The sequence below is a fragment of the Vulpes lagopus genome, chromosome 11 (genome assembly GCF_018345385.1).
Source record: "Vulpes lagopus strain Blue_001 chromosome 11, ASM1834538v1, whole genome shotgun sequence".
NCBI lineage: Eukaryota > Metazoa > Chordata > Mammalia > Carnivora > Canidae > Vulpes > Vulpes lagopus.
In genome coordinates this window covers 17,083,954-17,107,726 of record NC_054834.1, presented here as the reverse complement: position 1 = coordinate 17,107,726, position 23,773 = coordinate 17,083,954, and the positions used below count along the sequence as shown (strand labels likewise).

Below are 23,773 nucleotides of genomic sequence, written 5' to 3'. Positions count from 1 at the left end.
TGAGTATTTATCAAGTGTCTACTACCCCAAGGGTTCAGGGAAAACAGCAATAAAGAAAACAGTCTTCATGGATCTCACATCCTAGTGAGGGGGCTCCAGGAGATTGCCAACATACAGGCACTCAAGATATGGTACTCATAATTAAAGATTTCGAACATCAGGCAAATAAAAGAGTCCTAAACCACTGTTTAAGCACACTGTCTGGAACATTGCTCTGACTCATTTTTCCTTCTAACAACAAACATGGCAGTGACTAAGACAACGTAAGCAATGGACTGAATTGCCCTAACTGTGGGTATGTGGTCTCGGTAGGTGCTAATTCTCCTTAACTAGAAGAAAATATTTTCCCACATACATGGAGATACAACCTCATATTCAAACAATCCTTCAGGGTAGCAAGGGAATAATTAACATCCTATTTAATTAGACATTTAAAAAAGCTGTAAGAGATTAAAGACTTTTACAGATACTTTAAGATACCATCACAGTAGGGGTGCCTGGGTGGCATAGTCGGTTGGGCATTCCACTCTTGGTTTTGGCTCAGGTCTGATCTCCAGGTTGTGAGATCCAGCCCCGCATGGAGCCTGCATCGAGCCCCCATGAGGCTCCAGGCAGTGTGGAGTCTGCTGAGTTTCTGTCTCTCTCTTTCTCTCCATCTGCCCTCCCTCCACCTGACTCATTCTCTCTAAAATAAATAAATAAGTCTTTTAAAAAAAAATTACACCATCACATTAGTAAGCTATTTCTTTCACTAGTAAACCCTGTCCTCTTTATATCGGAAGAGGAAAACTGATGTATTTCCTCATTCTCTGAAATGTAATTACCAGATAACTTCTTAAACAAGAACTTCTTAAACATAACTTCTTAAACTTCTTGAACTTTTATTCATGGATGATGCATTATTCACTATTTTCTAATTATTATAAGATATGTATACAGTTTGAAATAACTGTGTTCTCCTCTTTCGTCCCCCATTTTAATTAGCTTTTTTACTTAAACATCTAAGTTTCTAACTATATGTGTTTTTGCTTTTGCTGATTAACTTCCTCATGAGTTTCCATGATTTTCAGAATGCAACACTGCTTCACCCTGTGCAAACCTAAAAAGCTTTTCTACCTCTGAGGAGTGAATTTCGGTGATTTCTCTGAGTATTTTCTGAGCTCTCTACAACTCTATAAAGCTGTATTACAGGTGACTCAAATGAACAGCAAACCTGCTCCTCCCACTGTGGAAAGGACATAGTTCAGTAAGGGACACCACCATTTATACAGATGCTCAAGCCAAAAATCTGGCATCATCCTTGATTCCCTAACTCTCTTCTTTATCCCCACAGTCTATTTCTATCTCCTGTTGATTCTTTTTCCTCAGTGACTCCCAAATCTGCAGACTTTGCTCCAGCCCTATTACTGTCTCCCTCCCTCTAGCCTTAATGCCAATGCTCATAACTGGATTACTGCTTTAGTTCATCTAGTTCATGAACTATTCATCTATTATTCCTATATCTATCCAGCAGATAGAGTCATCTTTAAACCATGTCTATTTGACCTTATTACAGCGTAGTTGACAATACTGAATGCCCCTCTGTTGCCAAAAGAGCAGAGAACAAATTCCTCGATGTGGCTTCCACACCCATCATGAGCTAGTCTCTCTGTTTCTTAAGTATCATCTCTCACCATTCTCCTCATGATCAAGCCATACCCAAATGTGCAGATTTCCTTGAGGCCACCATACTTTTAAACCTCTATTTATTTAGAGGTCTTTATTCAGGTGTTTCTTTAGCTCAGCGCATACCCCTCTTTCTCTCTTGGAAAAGGTCTTCTCTGACTCTGAGCAAGGTTATTTCCCACACCCACCATGGTTTGTAACCACTTGCCCCATGCCTGAGGAGCCATGTCTGTTTTCTTCATTCCAGCATCCCCAGCAGAGTACGAAGTAGTCAGAACACAGATTTGTTAACTAAATGAGTAGTATGATTCTAACTGAAAACTCATTATTTAAAAGAACTGAGAGTGAACGTAATCATTAAAAAATGTAAGAAACTTTTTTCCCCATAGGCACAAGTGGTCACATTTGATCCCTAGTGAATATCTGCAACATTCCAGAGTTTAAGTCCCAAATGTTAAGTCTCTAGTCAGATTTGCACTTCATCAGAACTACAATCCAGACTGGGGTTTAGCTGCCCAAATTGATATCTGAGCTGACTCATTTTATTTTGACTGTTTGAAATTAGCTTCCACAGCTGTTGTAGTACTGCATTGTCAATCATTTGCCTTTTAGATCAGAATTTAACCAATTTGGAGGAAGAAAACAACAACCTGCAGAGGACTTATTTTTCAATGTTTTAGCAGAACATAACTACCATTCTCCCCATAGATATCCATTTAGAGCTCTCTCAGATTGTGTATATTCTTTACAAGAAAAAAAAAATGTGAATGGGACTTGAGGCTATATCCTAAGTTTTTAACTTGTCCTCAGTAGATAAAACTTTAGGGATCCCTGGGTGGCGCAGCGGTTTGGCGCCTGCCTTTGGCCCAGGGTGCAATCCTGGAAACCCAGGATCAAATCCCACGTCGGGCTCCCACGTCCGGCTCCCGGTGCATGGAGCCTGCTTCTCCCTCTGCCTGTGTCTCTGCCTCTCTCTCTCTCTCTCTCTCTCTCTGTGTGTGTGTGACTATCATAAATAAATAAAAATAAAAATAAAGTAGATAAAACTTTAAATATGGTCTTTGAAAATAAAAACTGAGCTTTCCCCAAATGCTAAAAAGTAGGATAAGGCATTTAAGTTTCCCAGCTTTTATTCCACAAATGTTCACCAGACACTCTGGGCTTGTGATGAGTGCTCTGGTGGGATCATATTTTGATGTATTTTATACTGTGCTTTGATCCTCTACCTCTTGTTACCTCATGACCCTTCTAACAACAGCTGGACATCTATGTGTCAGGAAAGGTTTTTACAGAAGAACACAGGAGAATAAAAAAAACAGGTCTTTAAGCTTTAAATTTGAAATCATGAAAGACTTGAGACATAATATTTTTCAAACCATATAATCAGTTGGAACATTTTTTTCTATTCCTAGATTAGATAGTCTATGTCAAGAGAAAAGAAGAAGAGCAAAACAGAGAACAAGGGAGAGGAACAGAAGGGGAAGGATAAGAGAAGGGAAGGAGCAGGGAAGGGGAGAGGAAGTGGGAGGAAAGAGTAGGAGAGGGGGGAGCTAGAGGGAAGCAAAGAATGAAGTGCTGGGGGATCCCTCATTCAGGGCCCTGTTCTAGACCTTCCTGGACTCTATCTGGAGAGAAGGTTGGAACCTCCTGATAGGTTTGGGGACTAGTGAGTGGGAGTCTATTCTACCTTTCCCTGGTAGGGTTGTGAAAAGCAAGAAGGCATCAGAGGTTTCCTGTGCTTGCTGTTGTATCAGCTAAGATCTAAAGAAGAAAACAGAAATAACTCTGCATAAAACTGAGGACATTTCATTGTGACAGGGAATGGCTACATTTGTGGCAGAGAAACTAAGAAGCCAAATAGGATGACAAATCTAGAGACGTGAACAGCCACAGGAAGCCACTACTCCCCCTACGCAGGAAGACCAATGAGAAGAGATGATGTTTTTAGACCCCAGGGGCCAAGGTCACCAAGAAAGCTGGAACCACAGGAGGCCTGATTGGACAGAGAAGATTATAAAGGAAATGTAGCTGATGGTGATGATGAAAAGAAAGGTGGAGGTAAACTCTGGCCTCTTCCCCTTCTTAACCTCCAACTGCTCACAAATTCCTCACAAGGACATGACTCAGCCACTCTGTTGCTGGGTGAAAGAAGGGTGAGGCTTGGGCCTGAAGGCAAATGCACCCAGAGGTAAGAGCAGGAAAATGTCTGCAGGGCATGTCTAGGACTATGGACCTAAAACAGCCTCAGATTCCCCCAGCATGACCTGGAGGGGTGCAGAGCAAGGCACACATGACAAAGGAGCCTGAAGATTTAAAGGAACTTTGGAACTGGGATGAGGAAGACACATCAGGGATCTAACTAAACAGGAAACCATAGACATCCCAGTGGATTCCAGCTTGGACAGAAGACAACATTGACAAGATCAGACTTGCCTCCATCATAATGAGTTGACTACATGTAGCTGCCCCCACCCCACTGGTACCATACATAGATGACACTACCAAGGAAAGGGAGAGGAAATCATCTAGCAGAATGGAGACCGAATCAAAATTCACTCTTAGATAAAGGAAAGAACCAAGACCAATAAACAGGTACAGTCTTACATCTAACAGAGCCCACTAAATGTCAGGAAAGAATGGACACAGCACAGATATCAGTAATGCAGTGAGAAATGAAGAGAAATAGGTCATGTTAAAGGATGTGCTGGGGGTGTGGTCTCACAGGTGATATTTGATGAGCTTGAGGGATAAATAGGGATTTAGCAAGCAGATGGGAGGTCCTCACCTCTATTGTCTTCCTATATTCATTCCAATGCACTGATTTTCTTTTTAATATTTTATTTATTTATTCATGAGGGACAGAGAAAGGCAGAGACACAGGCAGAGAGAGAAGCAAGCTCCATGCAGGGAGCCCAGTGTGGGACTTGATCCCAGACCCCAGGACCATGCCCTGAGCGAAAGGCAGATGCCCAACCACTGAGCCACTCAGGCATCCCAATGCACTGATTTTCAAGAGAAGCCAATACATTCTTTTTCTAACTACAGCCCATAAAAGTCTTTTTGAAACCTGGCAAATCTTTCCAGGTTTATCTTCCTTTTGATTAGTAAGTGGAGCAGTGCTGGAATGATAGGATGAGTGTGAACTCAGTTTCAACTCTCATGTATATCAGCCGTTTGCAGGAAATGAGTTTCTTTTTTTTTTTTTTTTTAAGATTTATTTATTTATTTTAGAGAGAGAGAGCATGGGGGAGGGGCAGAGGGAGAAGGAGAGAGAGTCCCAGGGACACTATGTTCTGAGCACAGACTCTGACAAGTGACTCTATCTCAGGACCCAGAGATCACAAGCTGAGCCAAACCAAGAGTCCAACACTTAACTGACTGCGCCACCCAGGTACCCCAGGCAGTGTTTATATGTTGGCAAATTGAAATAAAAAAGAAAATATAAAATTTAAAATGAATAAATAAAATGTATCCTTCTGTAGATTTGATGAGGCCATTTTTAGGCTTCAGTTTTGAACTAAAGAGTGAGATCTTAAGGCACTCAGCTAGTCTTACTGAATGTTCAGTCCATAAGAAAAACATACATAAGCCAACTGGAATATATTATTTCCACATTACCAAACTTCTATAATGAAACAGATTTCAGATCTATCATGTAACATTCCAACCTGTCAGGACTTTGCTCAAAATACTGAGTTTACCATTTTATAAGCAGAGAAACAAGACCATTGATTTACAAATAACCTCAACTATCACTATTCCAGAAACAATATTCCTAATCTTACCTTTTATAATCTAATAATTTAGGAAATAAAAATAATTGATGTTCTCTTAATTGTTTACAAAATGAAAAATGATTGTATTGCTGAAAACAATAAAAGTCATTGAACTAATTCGAACATTTTCTTTACCTCATTAGAGATGTTTGTTCCAGAGAGATCTACCGATACCAAGGAAAAGATGTATACAATATGTTCAATTCCTAAGTCAGTCAAATATTCACAATTTCGTAAACTCAAGTAGTTTAAATTAGAGCACCTGAAAGAGAGTACGAAGAATTAATTTTAGCTTTTAATCACAGTGTCAGTAGTAATTTCAGACAGTAATCAAAACTGTCTGAGAGAAGCAAATGGTATTGAAGCAAGGACTTTCTTTTCCTCAAAATGAAAGTAAACTTAAAAGTGGAAAATAATTTGGCATTACAAAGTAGGATGAATTGGAGGCAGATTATGATATATTATTATATATGTAACATATACTATACATATTATATCTGTGGTTTCATTTCATATTACAGCTTCTAATAAGAAAAAATACTTCATACATACAAAAAACTATCATATAAGTAGGATGAATGACCACTAAAAGTGGAAGGTCAAATTTCTCACTTATCCCTTACTAGTTTGCTACAGGAATTGGCTCTTACTATACACAAGATCTCTGACAAGTAAAGAGGATCAAGAACAAACCCACCAGCTAGAACATCCATTGGGAGAGTAAAGGTTTACATAGATAGAGATAATGTCCTTGAAAAGTGCAGAGAAGTCACTCACGTCTAGATAGTGACAGCTTCATTAATGACTCCCTCTCAAACATTGTCAAATGTGAAATTAATGAGAAACATCTCAGTTATGATCAAAAGACTAGTCTACAACTCCAGTGTTTTTTATTTTCATCTCAGTTATGATCAAAAGACTAGTCTACAACTCCAGTGTTTTTTATTTTATCTCACTGAGTATTAGACCTGTTTCTTGGTCTCCCAAGAGTTTCCAAAATGGCTCTGAAGGTTTATCTCTGATCTCTGCTTTAGCAGATACACAATTACTAATGATATGATGTAAAATTATATTTTTTTTATCATACCGCTCTGATAGTTTCACAATAGAGGCATCACTCAGGTGGATACAGTTACTTAAATTCAGCTCTCTTATCCTTGTGCTCACAGGACCATCAAGAAATTGCTTTAGTCCCACATCACCAATTCTGTAGGAAAGAGGAAAGCTTTACATGTGACTTTATATGTAAATCTATAGAGTACTACTTAAATAATAGTTACTACATTCAATATGTTCTAAAATAGCATGGTAATATCTTTATACTGGCATTGTGTTGATATTTTAAAACCAAATTTGGTTATATAACTTTTAGTGTTATAGGAAAAGTATAAATAATAGTAATTGGAGAAATACTAATTAAAATGTTCTTCCTGTCTACTGCTCATTCAATTTGATGGCATAATTATTAGAATTATTAACAAGACAGATGGTTCTTAAGGTCTCTTTCTCTTGGGTTAAAATGTGATCCAGTTAAGGAGTTCCTGATGCAGTCTCTCCTGCAAGAGCAAAACACCCAAACTTAGGAAAGAGAGAAAACCAAGACAACTACTGCCAAGGCAAGCAAGGCAAACTACTGCCAGAATAGTGGAGGAATTTTCACGAAATACAAGGTCAAGTTAGCTGGACTGTAAATCTAATGAGTGTGGATTTTTTTTCTGCTGAAGTACAGAAAACCTGGATGAAGACCTTGACCTCAGTCTTCCCACATTTTCTACCCCTAATTCAGAGATACCAGTATGTCAGGGCCATCTCCATCCCCTGCCCCAACCATGCTTTATAGTTGCCTGGAGATCTGTTTGGCCCATCCATTCCTTGTCTTCCATTGGGAGTTTTATTTCTAATTCCATGTGGAGACCACCAGCTCTTTCTAAAAAGCATTTCAGTAAATAAAGCACAACAGGAGATTGCACATTGCATCCTAAGAGGGGTGGCTTTCACACAGCACAACCCCACAAGTAGGTGTACTGATGGGAAGAACCTTGGGAGCAATATATGTTGACTGCTGACAGCTTTTATACCCCGTATTTGGGCAAATTTACAAAGAACTGCGAAGTACGGACAGAAGGTGAATGGGCCTGTTTAAGCTGCATGGGCCATATTAAGTGGATACTTCCTGTGTCCATCAACTCACCTTCCATCTGTACTAGGACAGGGAGACAGTGGCAGCACGTGGGAAAGCAGTTAAGGGTCTGGTGGGTGGATGGGTGAGGGAATAGGAGGAGAAAAGGGAGAAAGAGTACAAACACAACTGATCGACTTATCTATTGGCAAATACGAGGGCTGGAGTAGTCACTGAGAGATCTTTTAACTAACCAGAAAATAAATACAGCATAGGATTTGTAAGACTTGAGAAAGCATACCTTTGAAAATGATTTTTGAAAGAAAATACAAAAACTTTAGAACATATTAAACAGTGTAAACAAACAGTAGGAATTAATAAGTGACCTGGCTATACCAAAAATATTCTAAGATGCATTCTAAGATGAAAAGGCAGTGACCTGAGATAAGACAGATGGCAAACATAGCAGTGTTTTTCTATATATCTTGATTTTTCAAGATATGTCTTCTAAGGCAAGAGAAACAAAAGCAAAAATAAACTATTGAGGGACTAGATCAAAACGAAACCTTTTGCATGGCAAAAGAAGCCAACAAGATAAAACAGCAACTTACTGAATGGCAGAAGGTATTTGCAAGTTACATCTGATAAGGGATTAGTATCCAGAATATATAAAGATCTTATAAAAGTTGGCCCCTGGTGACAGGGTCTGGAGAAGGGACAGTGGGCACCATGCCAAGCCACAAAGGTGGCAGGAAGGAGCCCCTGAAGCAGCCCAAGAAGCAGGCCATGGAGATGGACAAGGAAGATGAGGCATTCAAGCAGATACAGAAAGAGAAACAGAAGGAATTGAGGAGCTAAAAGCAAAGGCCACAGGGAAGGGCCCCTCGCCACAGTTGGAATTAAGAAATCTGGCAAAAAGTAAGCTCTTCCTTGTGCCTGAGGCAATGGTGATCCTTATCTCCATTCCTGTTTAAACATCTGTATTCTGTCCTCAAATCACTAAATTGTACACCTGAAACTAATGTAACCTACAGCTAGAATAAAGTGTTGTCTTAGATCCTGTTGTACATTTAAGAATGAACTTTTGGAAAAAGATAAAAAATCAATCGATCATAAGAAAAAAAAGCTTATACAAGTCAACACCAAAAAACCCAAATAATCCAATTGAGATAGAGGACCTGAAGAGACATTTTTCCAAAGATTTACAGATGGCTAACAGACACGCAAAAAGATGCTCAATGTCACTTATCACCAGGGAAATGCAAATCAAAACTATGATGAAATATCACCTCATACCTGTTAGTGTCTAGTAGCAAAAAGACAAGAAATAGTGAGTATTGGTGAGGATGTGGAGAAAAAGGAATACTTGTACACTATTGATGGGAATATAAATTGTGCAGCCACCTTGAAAAACAGTATGGAGACTCCTAAAAAAATTAAAAATAGGACTACCATATGATCCAGCAATTGCACTATTGGATATTTACCCACAGAAAATGAAAACATTAATTCAAAAAATATATATCAATCCCATGTTTACTGCAGCATAATTTACAATAGCCAAGATATGGAAGCAATCTAAGTGTCCATCAATAGATGAACGGATAAAGAAAATGTTGTATGTATATACATATATATTATGTATATATACACACATTATACAATATACGCAATGGAATATTATGCAGCCATAAAAAGAATAAGATCATGCCATTTGAGACAAAATGGGTGGACCTAGAGGGACCTAAGTGAAATAAATCATACAAAAACAAAACCATATAATTCCATTCATAAATAAAATCTAAAAAAACATATGATTCCACTTATAAGTGAAATTTTAAGCAAAAGAGAAGAAAACCAAATGAATAAACAAACAAAAAGCTGAATCAGGGGATCCCTGGGTGGCCCAGCGGTTTAGCGCCTGCCTTTGGCCCAGGGCGCTATGCTGGAGTCCCAGGATTGAGTCCCACATCAGGCTCCTGGCATGGAGCCTGCTTCTCCCTCCTCCTGTGTCTCTGCCATTCTCTCTCTCTATGTCTGTCATAAATAAATAAATCTTAAAAAAAAAAAAAAAGTTGAATCAGACCTATAAATACAGAAGACAAATGGATGGTTGCCAGAGGTAGAGAGTTGGGAGGATGAGCTAAACGGGTGAAGAGGAGATACAGGCTTCCAGTTATGGAATGAATAAGTCATGAGAATAAAAGGCACAGATAAGGAATACAGTTAATTATATTGTAATAATGGTGTAAAGGGGCAGATGGTAGCTATATACAGATAGTGAGCACAGCATAAAGTATAAATTTGTCAAATCACTAAGTTGTACACCTGAAACTAATGTAACTCTGTGTGTCAACTATACTCAAATTAATAAAGAAAAAAAGAATAGATGGCAAAGAAACTAAAAATTCAATGATAAGTATAATAACCTAACTTAAGTCATCAGAACCAAAACTGACCCTTTTAGAAAACTGAATTAATATGTAGAAGGCATATTTGAAAAGTTCCTTTGAAATGCAGAAGGGTAAAGAATTAAAAATAAATGAGATAAAAAATGAAGAACTAGGATTCAGTCTTTAAATAAAGAGGATTCTTGAGAGAGATAACAATAAATAAAGCAATAATCAGAGACATATAAAAGCCTTTAAAATAGCAAAAGAGGGCAGCTCCGGTGGCTCAGCGGTTTAGCGCCGCCTTCAGCCCAGAGCCTGATCCTGGAGATCCAGGATCGAGTCCCATGTCAGGCTCCCTGCATGGAGCCTGCTTCTCCCTCTGCCTGTGTCTCTGCCTTTCTCTCTCACTCTGTATCTCTCATGAGTAAATAAAATTAAATCTTCAAAAAAGAATAAAAATAAAATAGCAAAACATACTCCATACATTAAAAAAGAGAAAGCAAATAAAAACAAAAGGTAAAAAGTACAAATAGTAGAGACACAGAACCCAAAGAAGTCCTAATATATTAGTTTTATAATAATTTATAATAATATAAATCAGTTGAAAATATCTCCTATTAAAAGATAAGAGATTGTCAAATTGGTTTAACAAATAACTCTAAATTATAAGTAGTCTAGGAGAAACACATTTAAAATAAAATGACAATACAACAAAAAAAATTGCAGGGGTGCCTGGGTGGCTCAGTTGGTTAAGCATCTGCCTTTGGCTCAGGTCATGACCCTGGGGTCCTGGGATCAAGACCCAAGTTGGACTCCCTGCCCAGTGGGTCTTATTTCTCCCTCTCCCTTGCTCCTGTCTCCTGTTCATGCTCTCTCTCTCAAATAAATAAATAAATAAATAAATAAATAAATAAATAAAATATTTTTAAAATTTGCAAAGATGTATATATAATTTTATATTATAATCCAGGAGGCATCAAAAGTCAACAGAAAAGGATTATTCAGTTAATGTTCCCAGTTAATTGGTTAATGTAGTTAATCCCAAATCTGGCTGTGCATCAAAAGCGTCTGTGTTGTTTAAAAAAAAAAAAAAAATACAGGGGATCCCTGGGTGGCTCAGAGGTTTGGCACCTACCTTTGGCCCAGGGCGCGATCCTGGAGTCCCGGGATCGAGTCCCACGTTGGGCTCCCGGCATGGAGCCTGCTTCTCCCTCTGCCTATGTCTCTGCCTCTCTCTCTCTCTATGTCTATCATAAATAAATAAATAAATAAATCTTTTTTAAAAAAGACTATCCTTTAAAAAAAAAATACTGAATCTGGGATTCCATTCCTAAATATTCAAATTCAGTAGCTCTAGGGTAGGGTTTAGGTATTTGTAATTTTATTCAGCTCCTCCAGTGATTCTGATACCCTGGAATTTTTACGTTTAAAACATGTATATGTTTTTAACTTACCTTTTCATTTCTGGTTTTTAATTTAATAGCATTATAGTAAGAGAAATAGAGTTTGTTGATACCTATAATTTAAAAGTTGTTGAAACTCGCTTTAAAACTTCATGCATAGTCCATTTTAAAAAGGACTGATGTGTGGTTGAGGGAAATGTATATTCTCTGACTCTCAAAGTTACTGTTTAGGCTTATCTCTTATAGATGAGTTTTTTAAAATCTAATCTGAAACTTTTATACTAGACTTTCTCTGTCTTTTTATCCTACGATATACTCTCATATTTTATTTTTTATCTTTTTTTTTTTTTTTTTTACTCTGCTATCATGAAAGGAATTATCTTCCATCTCTGTACTTTTCTCCTCAGTGAGTTCTAATCTGCTATCTGGAAATCCATTGAGTTTATTTCAATAACTCTTATATTTTGTATTTTTTAAAGTTGTTTTTTTAAATATATATTTTATCATATTTTGTTGCCTGCTAATGTTTCTGATTTCATTAATTTCTTCAGATATTTCATACACATTTGCTTGATATCCTATGCCTGATAACTCCAATATCTGAATTATTTGAAGGTCAAATTTATTTTGCTGTTTCTGGTGACTCTTTTTCATGGTGTCTCATGTCTTCATACATGTAACAATTTTTAATTGTGAGCAGCTATATTTTATTCTTAATCTGAGGAATCCTAGAGGCCTAAATAGAAAATGCTCTCCTCCGGGGAAGCATTGAGTTAACTTCTTGCAGGAGCCTGGGCAATGGTGACATAAACATCTATGGTCAAAGCAGCGATACCTTTTATGTTTGCTTGCTATTCATTATTCATTTCAGAGAATGTTTGTTCCACCTTGAGAGGGTGGTGCAGAATCAGGATATTAGATATTAGATCTTTCTCTTACTCTTTGTGGGTTCAGCAATGTATTTAAAGTATGTTTCATCAAGGATATAAATTGTGGCAAAGAGTCATTTGAAATGTTTTGTCAACTATGGAAGTAGAAAACCTCCATTTATTTTTTTTTAAGATTTTATTTATTTATTCATGAGAGACACAGAGAGCGAGAGAGGCAGAGACACAGGCAGAGGGAGAAGCAGGCTCCATGCAGGGAGCCCGATGTGGGACTCAATCCTGGGTCTCCAGGACCCTGCTCTGGGCCGAAAGCAGGCACCAAACCGCTGAGCCACCCAGGGATCCCCACCTCCATTTATTTTAAAAGTAGTTAATCTGTAGAAACTTGAGTGAAATATGAGGATGAAATTCAACTTTTATTTTATTAAGAATTTGTCATCTGTTCATCTGTTAGGGAATCCACATGAGGAAAAATCTAACCAGTACTCAAGAGGAAACCCTTCAGTAAGATTGGCTCCTCCTAAGCAACTAACAAAGCCCATCTGGGAAAAGGCCTGTTAACTGAACTAGCCATGAGAACCCTCACTAGGAAAAGTAGCCCTTAAGTGTTCCTGGGAATTCATTTAATCTTTTAAGGGCCCATGATTCCACATGGGTGCCCCTTCTTGGTGTTGCCACAGACTTTCATGTTTACTGACCAGTGAGCATCTTGAGGAGAGGGTCTTGCACATTCTAGATAATTAATATTTCTTGAATATATAACTGAGTGACTCATTACCTTATACAATTTGCCAAATTCAACACAGTTAGTTGCTTCAAAGGTGAAAGCGACTTAAGGCTACCATCTGTTATTCTCTTGCAGTCTACCATGTAAATGTGATTGATGTTTGGATAATTCTTTATATATTTGAAGCATGCATCAGTAATCCTTTTATTTCCTGTTTTAAAACAAACAAACAGAAGACAAGTATTATATTTGTAATTCCCCAAGAATAAAATTAAACATTAATCCTGAACCCCATTTTTAATCTCACAGACCTTCAAATCGGATCTTTCTGAGGTTACAAGTTGAAAGAGCTTTAAAAGCACAATCAGAGATATGTGGCGCACCAATGAAAACTATTGATGTAATACGAGTGCACTTTTCAGCTAACACCTTTAGAAGAAAAAAAGATGATTAAATTTACCACTGTGTATAGAACAAGCTTAGCAAAGTACTGAGGTTATTTATTTTTCTCAATATTTTCAGAAGCAGACATATTAACTATTAAATTTTCCTAATTTCAAAGACAATGGAACTTTTATTTAATATATTTGAGTACAGTTACATTTGAGTAATGGAGAGGAATCAGAATTAAATCATGTTATGAAGTTGAGGGACAACATGAGAAAATGGAATGCTGAAAATATCACTACATTTAGAAGTTTGACGTGTAAAACTAAAAGTTTATGCTTAGGCTACAGTATCTCTGAAACAAAAATATCCTAGTTGTGAAACAAAGGTTCTTTTAGGGTGTGTAAGGATTCAAATGTTCAAATGTGTGTGGGGGGGGGTGTAAATTTTTAATGATTTTCTTACTGTAAAAACAACTAAATTAAAAATCCCATTCATACTTTTCAGTAATTCACACCACTAAAAAATGTGCCCATCTATTAGGACTGAGAATAAAATGTACTTTGCAACTACCTACTTTTACACAGTTGTCCGTCAGAGTTGGCATGTCGTTGATGGTCAGATGCATAATTCCGGTGCAACTGTTTGCAATGTTCCTGAAGCCTTGGACTGAAATCTGAATTGTACAGAGTACATGAAAATGATGGGAGAACCCATTAGCATGACACCTAATAAAACCCTAAGAAGTTATAACCAAAGGTATGTCATGATTTTGCTACTATATTTTAAAACTGAAACCATAAAATATGGCAGACGTAAGAGGGAAAGAATCTAGTCTTTTCTTCTTTAATACTTAATTTCTTACATGTATGTTTTGTGAAATGATCACCACAATAAGTCTAGCTAACTTATTGTTTAATTTCTTATTGAGGCAATATTCACATAACACAAATTAATCACTTAAATGGGCCATTAACCATTCATAGTTTGATGCAACCACAACCTCTATCTAGTCCCAATACATTTTTATCACTCCTAAAAGACACCTAATCTATTAGGTAGTTTCTTCTTACACACGCCTTCTCCCAGCCCCCAGAAATTACTATCTCTGTGGATTTACCTATTCTAAATATTTCAAGTAAGTGGAATCATACAATATATAGCTTTTTGTGTCTCCTTTCTTCCACTTAGCATCATGGTGTAGCATCATGTATCAGACCTTATTCATTTTTATGGCTGAGTAATATTCTTTTCTTTAAAGAGTTTATTTCTTCATTTGAGAAAGAACATGAATGGAGGGAAGGGAATGGGACAGAGGGAGAGAGAGAAGCAGACTCCCCTCTGAGCAGGTAGCCCATCACAGGGCTTGATCCTAGAACCCCAAGATCATGACTTTAGCCAAAGGCAGACATTTGACCGACTGAGCCACCCAGGCACCTCTATGGTTGAATAATATTCTATTGAATGAATATACCACATTTTGTTCAACTGTTCATCTGTTGATGAATAATATTTGGGTTGTTTCCATCTTTTGGATATTTTGAATAGTGCTACTATGAATATGCATGTACATCTATTTGTTTGAGTACCAGTGTTTCAATTCTTTTGAGTGTATACATAGGAGCAGAATTGCTGGGCCATATGGTAATTCTATGTTTAATTTTTTAAGGAACCACCCAAATGTTTTCTACAGTGCTTACACTACTTTACTTTCTTTTTTTTTTTTTTTTTTTTTTTTTTTTTTTTTTTTTTTTCAGTTGATTATTGGTGTTTAATTTACCAACATACAGAAAAACACCCAGTGCTCATCCCGTCAAGTGTCCACCTCAGTGCCCGTCACCCATTCCCCTCCAACACCCGCCCTCCTCCCCTTCCACCACCCCTAGTTCGTTTCCCCGAGTTAGGAGTCTTTATGTTCTGTCTCCCTTCCTGATATTTCCCAACATTTCTTTTCCCTTCCTTTATATTCCCTTTCACTATTATTCATATTCCCCAAATGAATGAGAACATACACTGTTTGTCCTTCTCCGATTGACTTATTTCACTCAGCATAATACCCTCCAGTTCCATCCACGTTGAAGCAAATGGTGGGTATTTGTCGTTTCTAATTGCTGAGTAATATTCCATTGTATACATAAACCACATCTTCTTTATCCATTCATCTTTCGATGGACACCGAGGCTCCTTCCACAGTTTGGCTATTGTGGCCATTGCTGATAGAAACATCGGGGTGCAGGTGTCCCGACGTTTCATTGCATCTGAATCTTTGGGGTAAATCCCCAACAGTGCAATTGCTGGGTCGTAAGGCAGGTCTATTTTTAACTCTTTGAGGAACCTCCACACAGTTTTCCAGAGTGGCTGCACCAGTTCACATTCCCACCAACAGTGTAAGAGGGTTCCCTTTTCTCCGCATCCTCTCCAACATTTGTTGTTTCCTGCCTTGTTAATTTTCCCCATTCTCACTGGTGTGAGGTGGTATCTCATTGTGGTTTTGATTTGTATTTCCCTGATGGCAAGTGATGCAGAGCATTTTCTCATGTGCTTGTTGGCCATGTCCATGTCTTCCTCTGTGAGATTTCTCTTCATGTCTTTTGCCCATTTCATGATTGGATTGTTTGTTTCTTTGGGGTTGAGTTTAATAAGTTCTTTATAGATTTTGGAAACTAGCCCTTTATCTGATATGTCATTTGCAAATATCTTCTCCCATTCTGTAGGTTGTCTTTTAGTTTTGTTGACTGTATCCTTTGCTGTGCAAAAGCTTCTTATCTTGATGAAGTCCCAATAGTTCATTTTTGCTTTTGTTTCTTTTGCCTTCGTGGATGTATCTTGCAAGAAGTTACTGTGGCCAAGTTCAAAAAGGGTGTTGCCTGTGTTCTCCTCTAGGATTTTGATGGAATCTTGTCTCACATTTAGATCTCTCATCCATTTTGAGTTTATCTTTGTGTATGGTGAAAGAGAGTGGTCCAGTTTCATTCTTCTGCATGTGGATGTCCAATTTTCCCAGCACCATTTATTGAAGAGACTGTCTTTCTTCCAATGGATAGTCTTTCCTCCTTTATCGAATATTAGATGGCCGTACATTTCAGGGTCCACTTCTGGGTTCTCTATTCTGTTCCATTGATCTATGTGTCTGTTTTTGTGCCAGTACCACACTGTCTTGATGACCACAGCTTTGTAATACAACCTGAAATCTGGCATTGTGATGCCCCCAGCTAAGGTTTTCTTTTTTAAAATTCCCCTGGCTATTCGGGGTCTTTTCTGATTCCACACAAATCTTAAAATAATTTGTTCTAACTCTCTGAAGAAAGTCCATGGTATTTTGATAGGGATTGCATTAAACGTATAAATTGCCCTGGGTAACATTGACATTTTTACAATATTAATTCTGCCAATCCATGAGCATGGAATATTTTTCCATCTCTTTGTGTCTTCCTCAATTTCTTTCAGAAGTGTTCTATAGTTTTTAGGGTATAGATCTTTTACCTCTTTGGTTAGGTTTATTCCTAGGTATCTTATGCTTTTGGGTGCAATTGTAAATGGGATTGACTCCTTAATTTCTCTTTCTTCAGTCTCATTGTTAGTGTATAGAAATGCCATTGATTTCTGGGCATTGATTTTGTATCCTGCCACGCTACCAAATTGCTGTATGAGTTCTAGCAATCTGGGGGTGGAGGCTTTTGGGTTTTCTATGTAGAGTATCATGTCATCGGCGAAGAGGGAGAGTTTGACTTCTTCTTTGCCAATTTGAATGCCTTTAATGTCTTTTTGTTGTCTGATTGCTGAGGCGAGGACTTCCAGAACTATGTTGAACAGCAGTGGTGAGAGTGGACATCCCTGTCTTGTTCCTGATCTTAGGGGAAAGGCTCCCAGTGCTTCCCCATTGAGAATGATATTTGCTGTGGGCTTTTCGTAGATGGCTTTTAAGATGTCGAGGAAAGTTCCCTCTATCCCAACACTCTGAAGGGTTTTGATCAGGAATGGATGCTGTATTTTGTCAAATGCTTTCTCTGCATCTAATGAGAGTATCATATGGTTCTTGGTTTTTCTCTTGCTGATATGATGAATCACATTGATGGTTTTACGAGTGTTGAACCAGCCTTGTGTCCCAGGGATAAATCCTACTTGGTCATGGTGAATAATTTTCTTAATGTGTTGTTGGATCCTATTGGCTAGTATCTTGTTGAGAATTTTTGCATCCATGTTCATCAGGGATATTGGTCTGTAATTCTCCTTTTTGGTGGGGTCTTTGTCTGGTTTCGGAATTAAGGTGATGCTGGCCTCATAGAACGAATTTGGAAGTACTCCATCTCTTTCTATCTTTCCAAACAGCTTTAGTAGAATAGGTATGATTTCTTCTTTAAACGTTTGATAGAATTCCCCTGGGAAGCCATCTGGCCCTGGACTCTTGTGTCTTGGGAGGTTTTTGATGACTGCTTCAATTTCCTCCCTGGTTATTGGCCTGTTCAGGTTTTCTATTTCTTCCTGCTCCAGTTTTGGTAGTTTGTGGCTTTCCAGGAATGCGTCCATTTCTTCTAGATTTCCTAATTTATTGGCGTACAGCTGTTCATAATATGTTTTTAAAATCGTTTGTATTTCCTTGGTGTTGGTAGTGATGTCCCCTTTCTCATTCATGATTTTATTAATTTGAGTCTTCTCTCTCTTCTTTTTAATAAGGTTGGCTAATGGTTTATCTATCTTATTAATTCTTTCAAAGAACCAACTCCTGGTTCTGTTGATCTGTTCCACAGTTCTTTTGGTCTCGATATCATTGAGTTCTGCTCGAATTTTAATTAACTCTCTTCTTCTGCTGGGGGTGGGGTCTATTTGTTGCTTTTTCTCTAGTTCCTTTATGTGTAAGGTGAGCTTTTGAATTTGAGATCTTTCCAGTTTTTGAATGTATGCTTGTATTGCGATGTATTTCCCCCTCAGGACTGCTTTTGCTGCATCCCAAAGATTTTGAACGGTTGTATCTTCATTTTCATTAGTTTCCATGAATCTTTTTAATTCTTCCTTAATTTCCTGGTTGACCTTTTCATCTTTTAGCAGGATGGTCCTTAACCTCCACGTGTTTGTGGTCCTTCCATATTTCTTGTTGTGATTAAGTTCTAATTTCAAGGCATTATGGTCTGAGAATATACAGGGGACTATCCCGATCTTTTGGTATCGGTTCAGACCCGATTTGTGACCCAGTATGTGGTCTATTCTGGAGAAAGTTCCATGTGCACTTGAGAAGAATGTGTATTCAGTTGAGTTTGGATGTAAAGTTCTGTAGATATCTGTGAAATCCATCTGGTCCAGTGTATCATTTAAAGCTCTCGTTTCTTTGGAGATATTGTGCTTAGAAGACCTATCCAGGGTAGAAAGAGCTAGATTGAAGTCACCAAGTATAAGTGTATTATTATCAAGGTATTTCTTGAGTTTGGTTATTAATTGGTTTAAATATTTGGCAGCTCCCACATTCGGGGCATATATGTTGAGGAGTGTTAAGTCCTCTTGTTGGATAGATCCTTTGAGTATGAGATAGTGTCCCTCTTCATCTCTCACTATAGTCTTCGGGGTAAATTTTAATTTATCTGATATAAGGATGGCAACCCCTGCTTTCTTTTGAGGACCATTTGAATGGTAAATGGTTCTCCAACCTTTTATTTTCAGGTTGTAGGTGTCCTTCTGTCTAAAATGAGTCTCTTGTAGACAGCAAATAGATGGGTCCTGCTTTTTTATCCAGTCTGAAACCCTGCGCCTTTTGATGGGGTCATTAAGCCCGTTCACATTCAGAGTTACTATTGAGAGATATGAGTTTAGTGTCATCATATCTATTCAGTCCTTGTTTTTGTGGATTGTTCCACTGAACTTCTTCTTAAAGGGGAATTTTAAGAGTCCCCCTTAAAATTTCTTGCAGAGCTGGTTTGGAGGTTACATATTCTTTCAGTTCCTGCCTGTCTTGGAAGCTCTTTATCTCTCCTTCCATTTTGAATGAAAGCCTTGCGGGGTAAAGTATTCTTGGTTGCATGTTCTTTTCATTTAGGACCCTGAATATATCCTGCCAGCCCTTTCTGGCCTGCCAGGTCTCTGTGGAGAGGTCTGCTGTTACCCTAATATTCCTCCCCATAAAAGTCAGGGACTTTTTTTCTCTTGCTGCTTTAAGGATCTTCTCCTTATCTTTGCAATTTGCAAGCTTCACTATTAAATGTCGAGGTGTTGAACGGTTTTTGTTGATTTTAGGGGGGGATCTCTCTATTTCCTGGATCTGAATGCCTGTTTCCCTTCCCAGATTAGGAAAGTTTTCAGCTAGGATTTGTTCAAATACATATTCTGGCCCTCTGGCCCTTTCCGCGCCCTCGGGAACCCCAATTAAACGTAGGTTTTTCTTCCTCAGGCTATCATTTATTTCCCTTAATCTATCCTCATGGTCTTTTAATTGCCTGTCTCTTTTTTCCTCAGTTTCCCTCTTTGCCATCAACTTGTCTTCTATGTCACTCACTCGTTCTTCCACCTCGTCAAGCCTCGTCGTTAGGACTTCTAGCTTGGATTGCATCTCATTTAATTGATTTTTAATTTCTGCCTGATTAGATCTAAATTCTGTAGTCATGAAGTCTCTTGAGTCCTTTATGGTTTTTTCTAGAGCCACCAGTAGCTGTAAAATAGTGCTTCTGAATTGGCTTTCTGACATTGAATTGTAATCCATATTTTGTAACTCTGTGGGAGAGTGGGCTGTTTCTGATTCTTTTTTTTGAGGGGTTTTCCTTCTAGTCATTTTGCTCAGTGCAGAGTGGCCAAAAACAAGTTGTATTGGGAAAAGGAGAAAAAGAGAGAGAAGGAAAGAAAAGAGAAAAAGAAAAAAGAGAAAGAAGAAAAAAATAGGGGAAAAAGAGAAGAAAAAGAAAGAAAAAGAAAGAAAGGAGAAAAAAGAAAAAAGGGGGGGTGGGGGAAGCAATCAGAAATCAAGAAGAAAGAGAGGAAAAAAAAGCGCAAAACAAAACAAAAAAAACAAAAAAACAAAAAAACAAAAAAAACAAAAAACAAAAAAAAAACCACGGGGGAGTATCTTCCGATTCTGTGTAGTTTAAGTCCCTTGACTTCCCTTGGAACTGGTCCGTCTCGCTGGTCTTCTGGGGGAGGGGCCTGCTGTGCTGATTCTCAGGTGTTAGCACTTGGGGGAGCTGCTCTGCCCCTGCCTGGTGCAGGGCTCGGTGGGGGTTGTTGACCCCGTGAGGCCCCGGGAGGAAGCCACAGTGGCGGGGGCAGCTCTGGGACCCTGGATCCAGCCCCCGCAGTAGCTCCGGGGCTCTCCGTCTGCAGGGCCTGGGGGCTCCCGGGCGGGGCCGCTGATCTGCTCAGTTCCAGGCAGGAGCGTCCTTGCTGTCCTGGGCCCTCCCGGCCTCTGCCTGTCCCGGGGGAGGCCGGATCCTGGGCTGTGTCCCGGCGCCCTGTGCTCCGGGGCCTGCGCTGTTGGATTCGCGCTCCCGGCGGTGCAGCCCCCTCCGCGGAGCCGCCGCCCGAGCCCCTCCGAGCTGTTCCCGGAGCCGCGCCGCCCCCTCCGCGCGGAGCTTCTTCCTCTGCGCGAGCCGCCGCCGCTGAGCTGTTCCCGGAGCCCCGCAGCCCCCTCCGCGGAGCCGCCGCCCGAGCCCCTCCGAGCTGTTCCCGGAGCCCCGCAGCCCCCTCCGCGGAGCTTCTTCCTCTGCGCGAGCCGCCGCCGCTGAGCTGTTCCCGGAGCCCCGCAGCCCCCTCCGCGGAGCCGCCGCCCGAGCCCCTCCGAGCTGTTCCCGGAGCCGCGCAGCCCCCTCCGCGGAGCCGCAGCCCGAGCCCCTCCGAGCTGCTCCGGGTCCCGCCGAGCGCTGCAGCCCTTAGGGAGCTCGGCGCATCTCCGGGGCGCAGTTCCTCTGTTACTGTCCCAGGGAGCCCGAGGGCATCCCCGCCTTTCTGGGGATCCTGCTCCAATTCCCGGGGAGCCCCTTTCCGCGGGGAAGGTTGGTGCAGCTCCTGCTCCTCCGGGACGGGGCTCTCCTGTCCTGGGGACACTCGCCCCGGCCTCAGCCCGGCTCCTCGCGGGGCCCCTCCCCCTCGGAGGCCTTTTGTTTCTTTATTTCTTTTTCCCCGTCTTCCTACCTTGATAGAAGCGCGAACTCTTCTCACTGTAGCGTTCCAGCTGGTCTCTCTTTAAATCTCAGGCCGAATTCGTAGGTTTTCAGGATGATTGGATGGTTTTCTAGGTAATTTGCTGAGGACAGGTGACCTGGAGACCCTACTCCTCCGCCATCTTGCCCCTCCCCACTACTTTACTTTCCACAGGCAATCTAGAGTGTTCCCATTTCACATCTTTGCCAACATTATTTTTCATTTTCCTTTATTTTTTTTAAAGATTTTATTGTTTATTCATGAGAGACACAGAGAGAGAGGCAGAGATATAGGCAGAGGGAGAAGCAGGCTCCCTGCAAGAAGTCCTGTGTGGGACTTGATCCCGGGACCCCAGAATCATGCCCTGAGCCAAAGGCAGACGCTCAACCACTGAGCCACCCAGGTGTCCCCCATATTTTCCTTTTAAAAAATTCCCTAGTGGTTTTGAAATGGTACCTCATTGTGATTTTGATTTGCATCTCCTTAATGACTAATGATATTGAGCATCTTTTCATGTGTTTATCAGTCACCTGCATATCTTCTTTGGGCGAATGTCTATTCAAGCCCTTTGCTTATTTTTTAATTGGGTTGTCTTTCTGTTTTTGATTTGTAAGAGTTCCTTATATATCCTAGACACTAGACCTTTAGATAGGTGATTTGCAAATATTTCCTCCCATTTTTTGGGTTGTCTTTCCCTTTTTAAATAATGTCCTTTGACGCACAACTTTTTAATTTTGATGAAGCCCAATTTACCTGTTTTTTTTCTTTTGCTGCTTATGCTTTTGGTGTTATATCTAAGAATCTATTGCCCAATCCAAAGTCACAAAGATTTACCGTCAGTGTTTTCTTCTAAGGTTTATTATTTTAGCTCTTATATTTAGATCATTGGTCCATTTTTAAAAAATATTTTATTTATTTATTCATGAGAGACACAGAGAGATAGAGAGGCAGAGACACAGGCAAAGGGAGAAGCAGGGTCCATGCAGGGAGCCCGACGTGGGACTTGATCCCGGGACTCCAGAATCACGCCCTGAGCCAAAGGCAGACACACCACTGCTGAGCCACCCAGGTGTCCCAGTCATTGGTCCATTTTGAGTTAATTTTTGTATTCGGTATGAGGTAGGAATCCAGCTTCATTTTTTTGTGTGCAGATATCCAGTTGCCCCAGCACCAACTGTTCAAGAGAGTATTCTTTCCCCCATTTAATGGTCTTGGCACCCTTGTTGAAAATCAGTTGGCCATAAAAGTGTAGGTTTATTTCTGGTCTTTCATTCTATTTCTTTTTTTTTATTATTTCATTGGTTTTTATGTCTATCTTAATGCCAATACCACACTGTTTTGATTACTGCAGGTTTGTAGTATTGATTTTTCTTTCAGCCATTATTATCCACATTAGTGGGAGCAGCGGCAGTGGAGAATATTCAAAATACTGAATGATGGAAGGATCAGATGCATTTGATTATGGTGAATTTTCTTAAAATAATTTATTTAGGTTTCATTTCCTATAACAAATAGGATGAATGGGAAATCAGATGACATTTAGACTCACTCACTGTAAAAGAGTGGTGATAATTAGACGGAGAGCCCACCCAGGAAGAGACAGCAGAGGGAACACCCCTGCAAAGTCATCGTCACAACAGCATGACAGAGAACAAGCAAGAGCAGCTATAAGGGACCTCTTAGGAGACCTCTGAAGACTTCATGTGTACCATCTGTCACTCAAGGTGACTTCCAAGGTTCTGTCATTAAAGCCTCCACCTATTTAAAAAGGACTAGCCAAAAGTTAGGGAACTGAGTGCCACATCCTCAGAACAACCAGAGCTCAGCTCAAATGCCGCCTCCTCCTTAAGTGTCCCTGAGCCTCAGATTAGGCCAGGGTCTTTTTAGACACTTACAGCACTGTTTAAGTATCATAACTATAGTTAAATTTACATTATATTTAATTGTTGAACTAACTCCCTTGTATCCCAGCTCCCTAGCAGGGTACCTAGAGTGTCAACTGAATAGATATTCAAGTAATATTACTACGTGAGTAAATGGAAGCATGTGTGAATGAATTAGGAGAACCATGCGTATAGCTAGGTTCTGTTGCCCAGCAGACATGACAGTGTGAGTACCTGGTCAAAGGCCAGGGGAAGCCCTTGAGAGCAGGGTCTGAGCATGCAACCTTGAGGGGCTGCCTCAGGTAGAAATATATTTAGTCTATGTTCTGAATGCTTGTGTCTCTGCAAAATTCATATATTGAAATCCTAAACCCTCACAGAGGTGATGTCATCAGGATATAAGTCCTTTCAGAGGTAA

General features: G+C 39.7%; 1 protein-coding gene across 1 annotated transcript in view; it reads right to left on the bottom strand.

The window, feature by feature from the left end:
* Positions 1 to 23,773, bottom strand: part of FBXL13 (F-box and leucine rich repeat protein 13) — a 207,556-nt gene that overhangs the window by 54,769 nt on the left and 129,014 nt on the right. The window contains exons 13-17 of the mRNA XM_041723506.1: positions 13,935 to 14,033; positions 13,282 to 13,399; positions 13,022 to 13,181; positions 6,529 to 6,648; positions 5,577 to 5,703 (exon numbers count right to left, since the gene is read on the bottom strand). Coding sequence (XP_041579440.1) covers positions 5,577 to 5,703; positions 6,529 to 6,648; positions 13,022 to 13,181; positions 13,282 to 13,399; positions 13,935 to 14,033 — 624 coding nt within the window. The remainder of the gene's footprint in view (positions 1 to 5,576; positions 5,704 to 6,528; positions 6,649 to 13,021; positions 13,182 to 13,281; positions 13,400 to 13,934; positions 14,034 to 23,773) is intronic.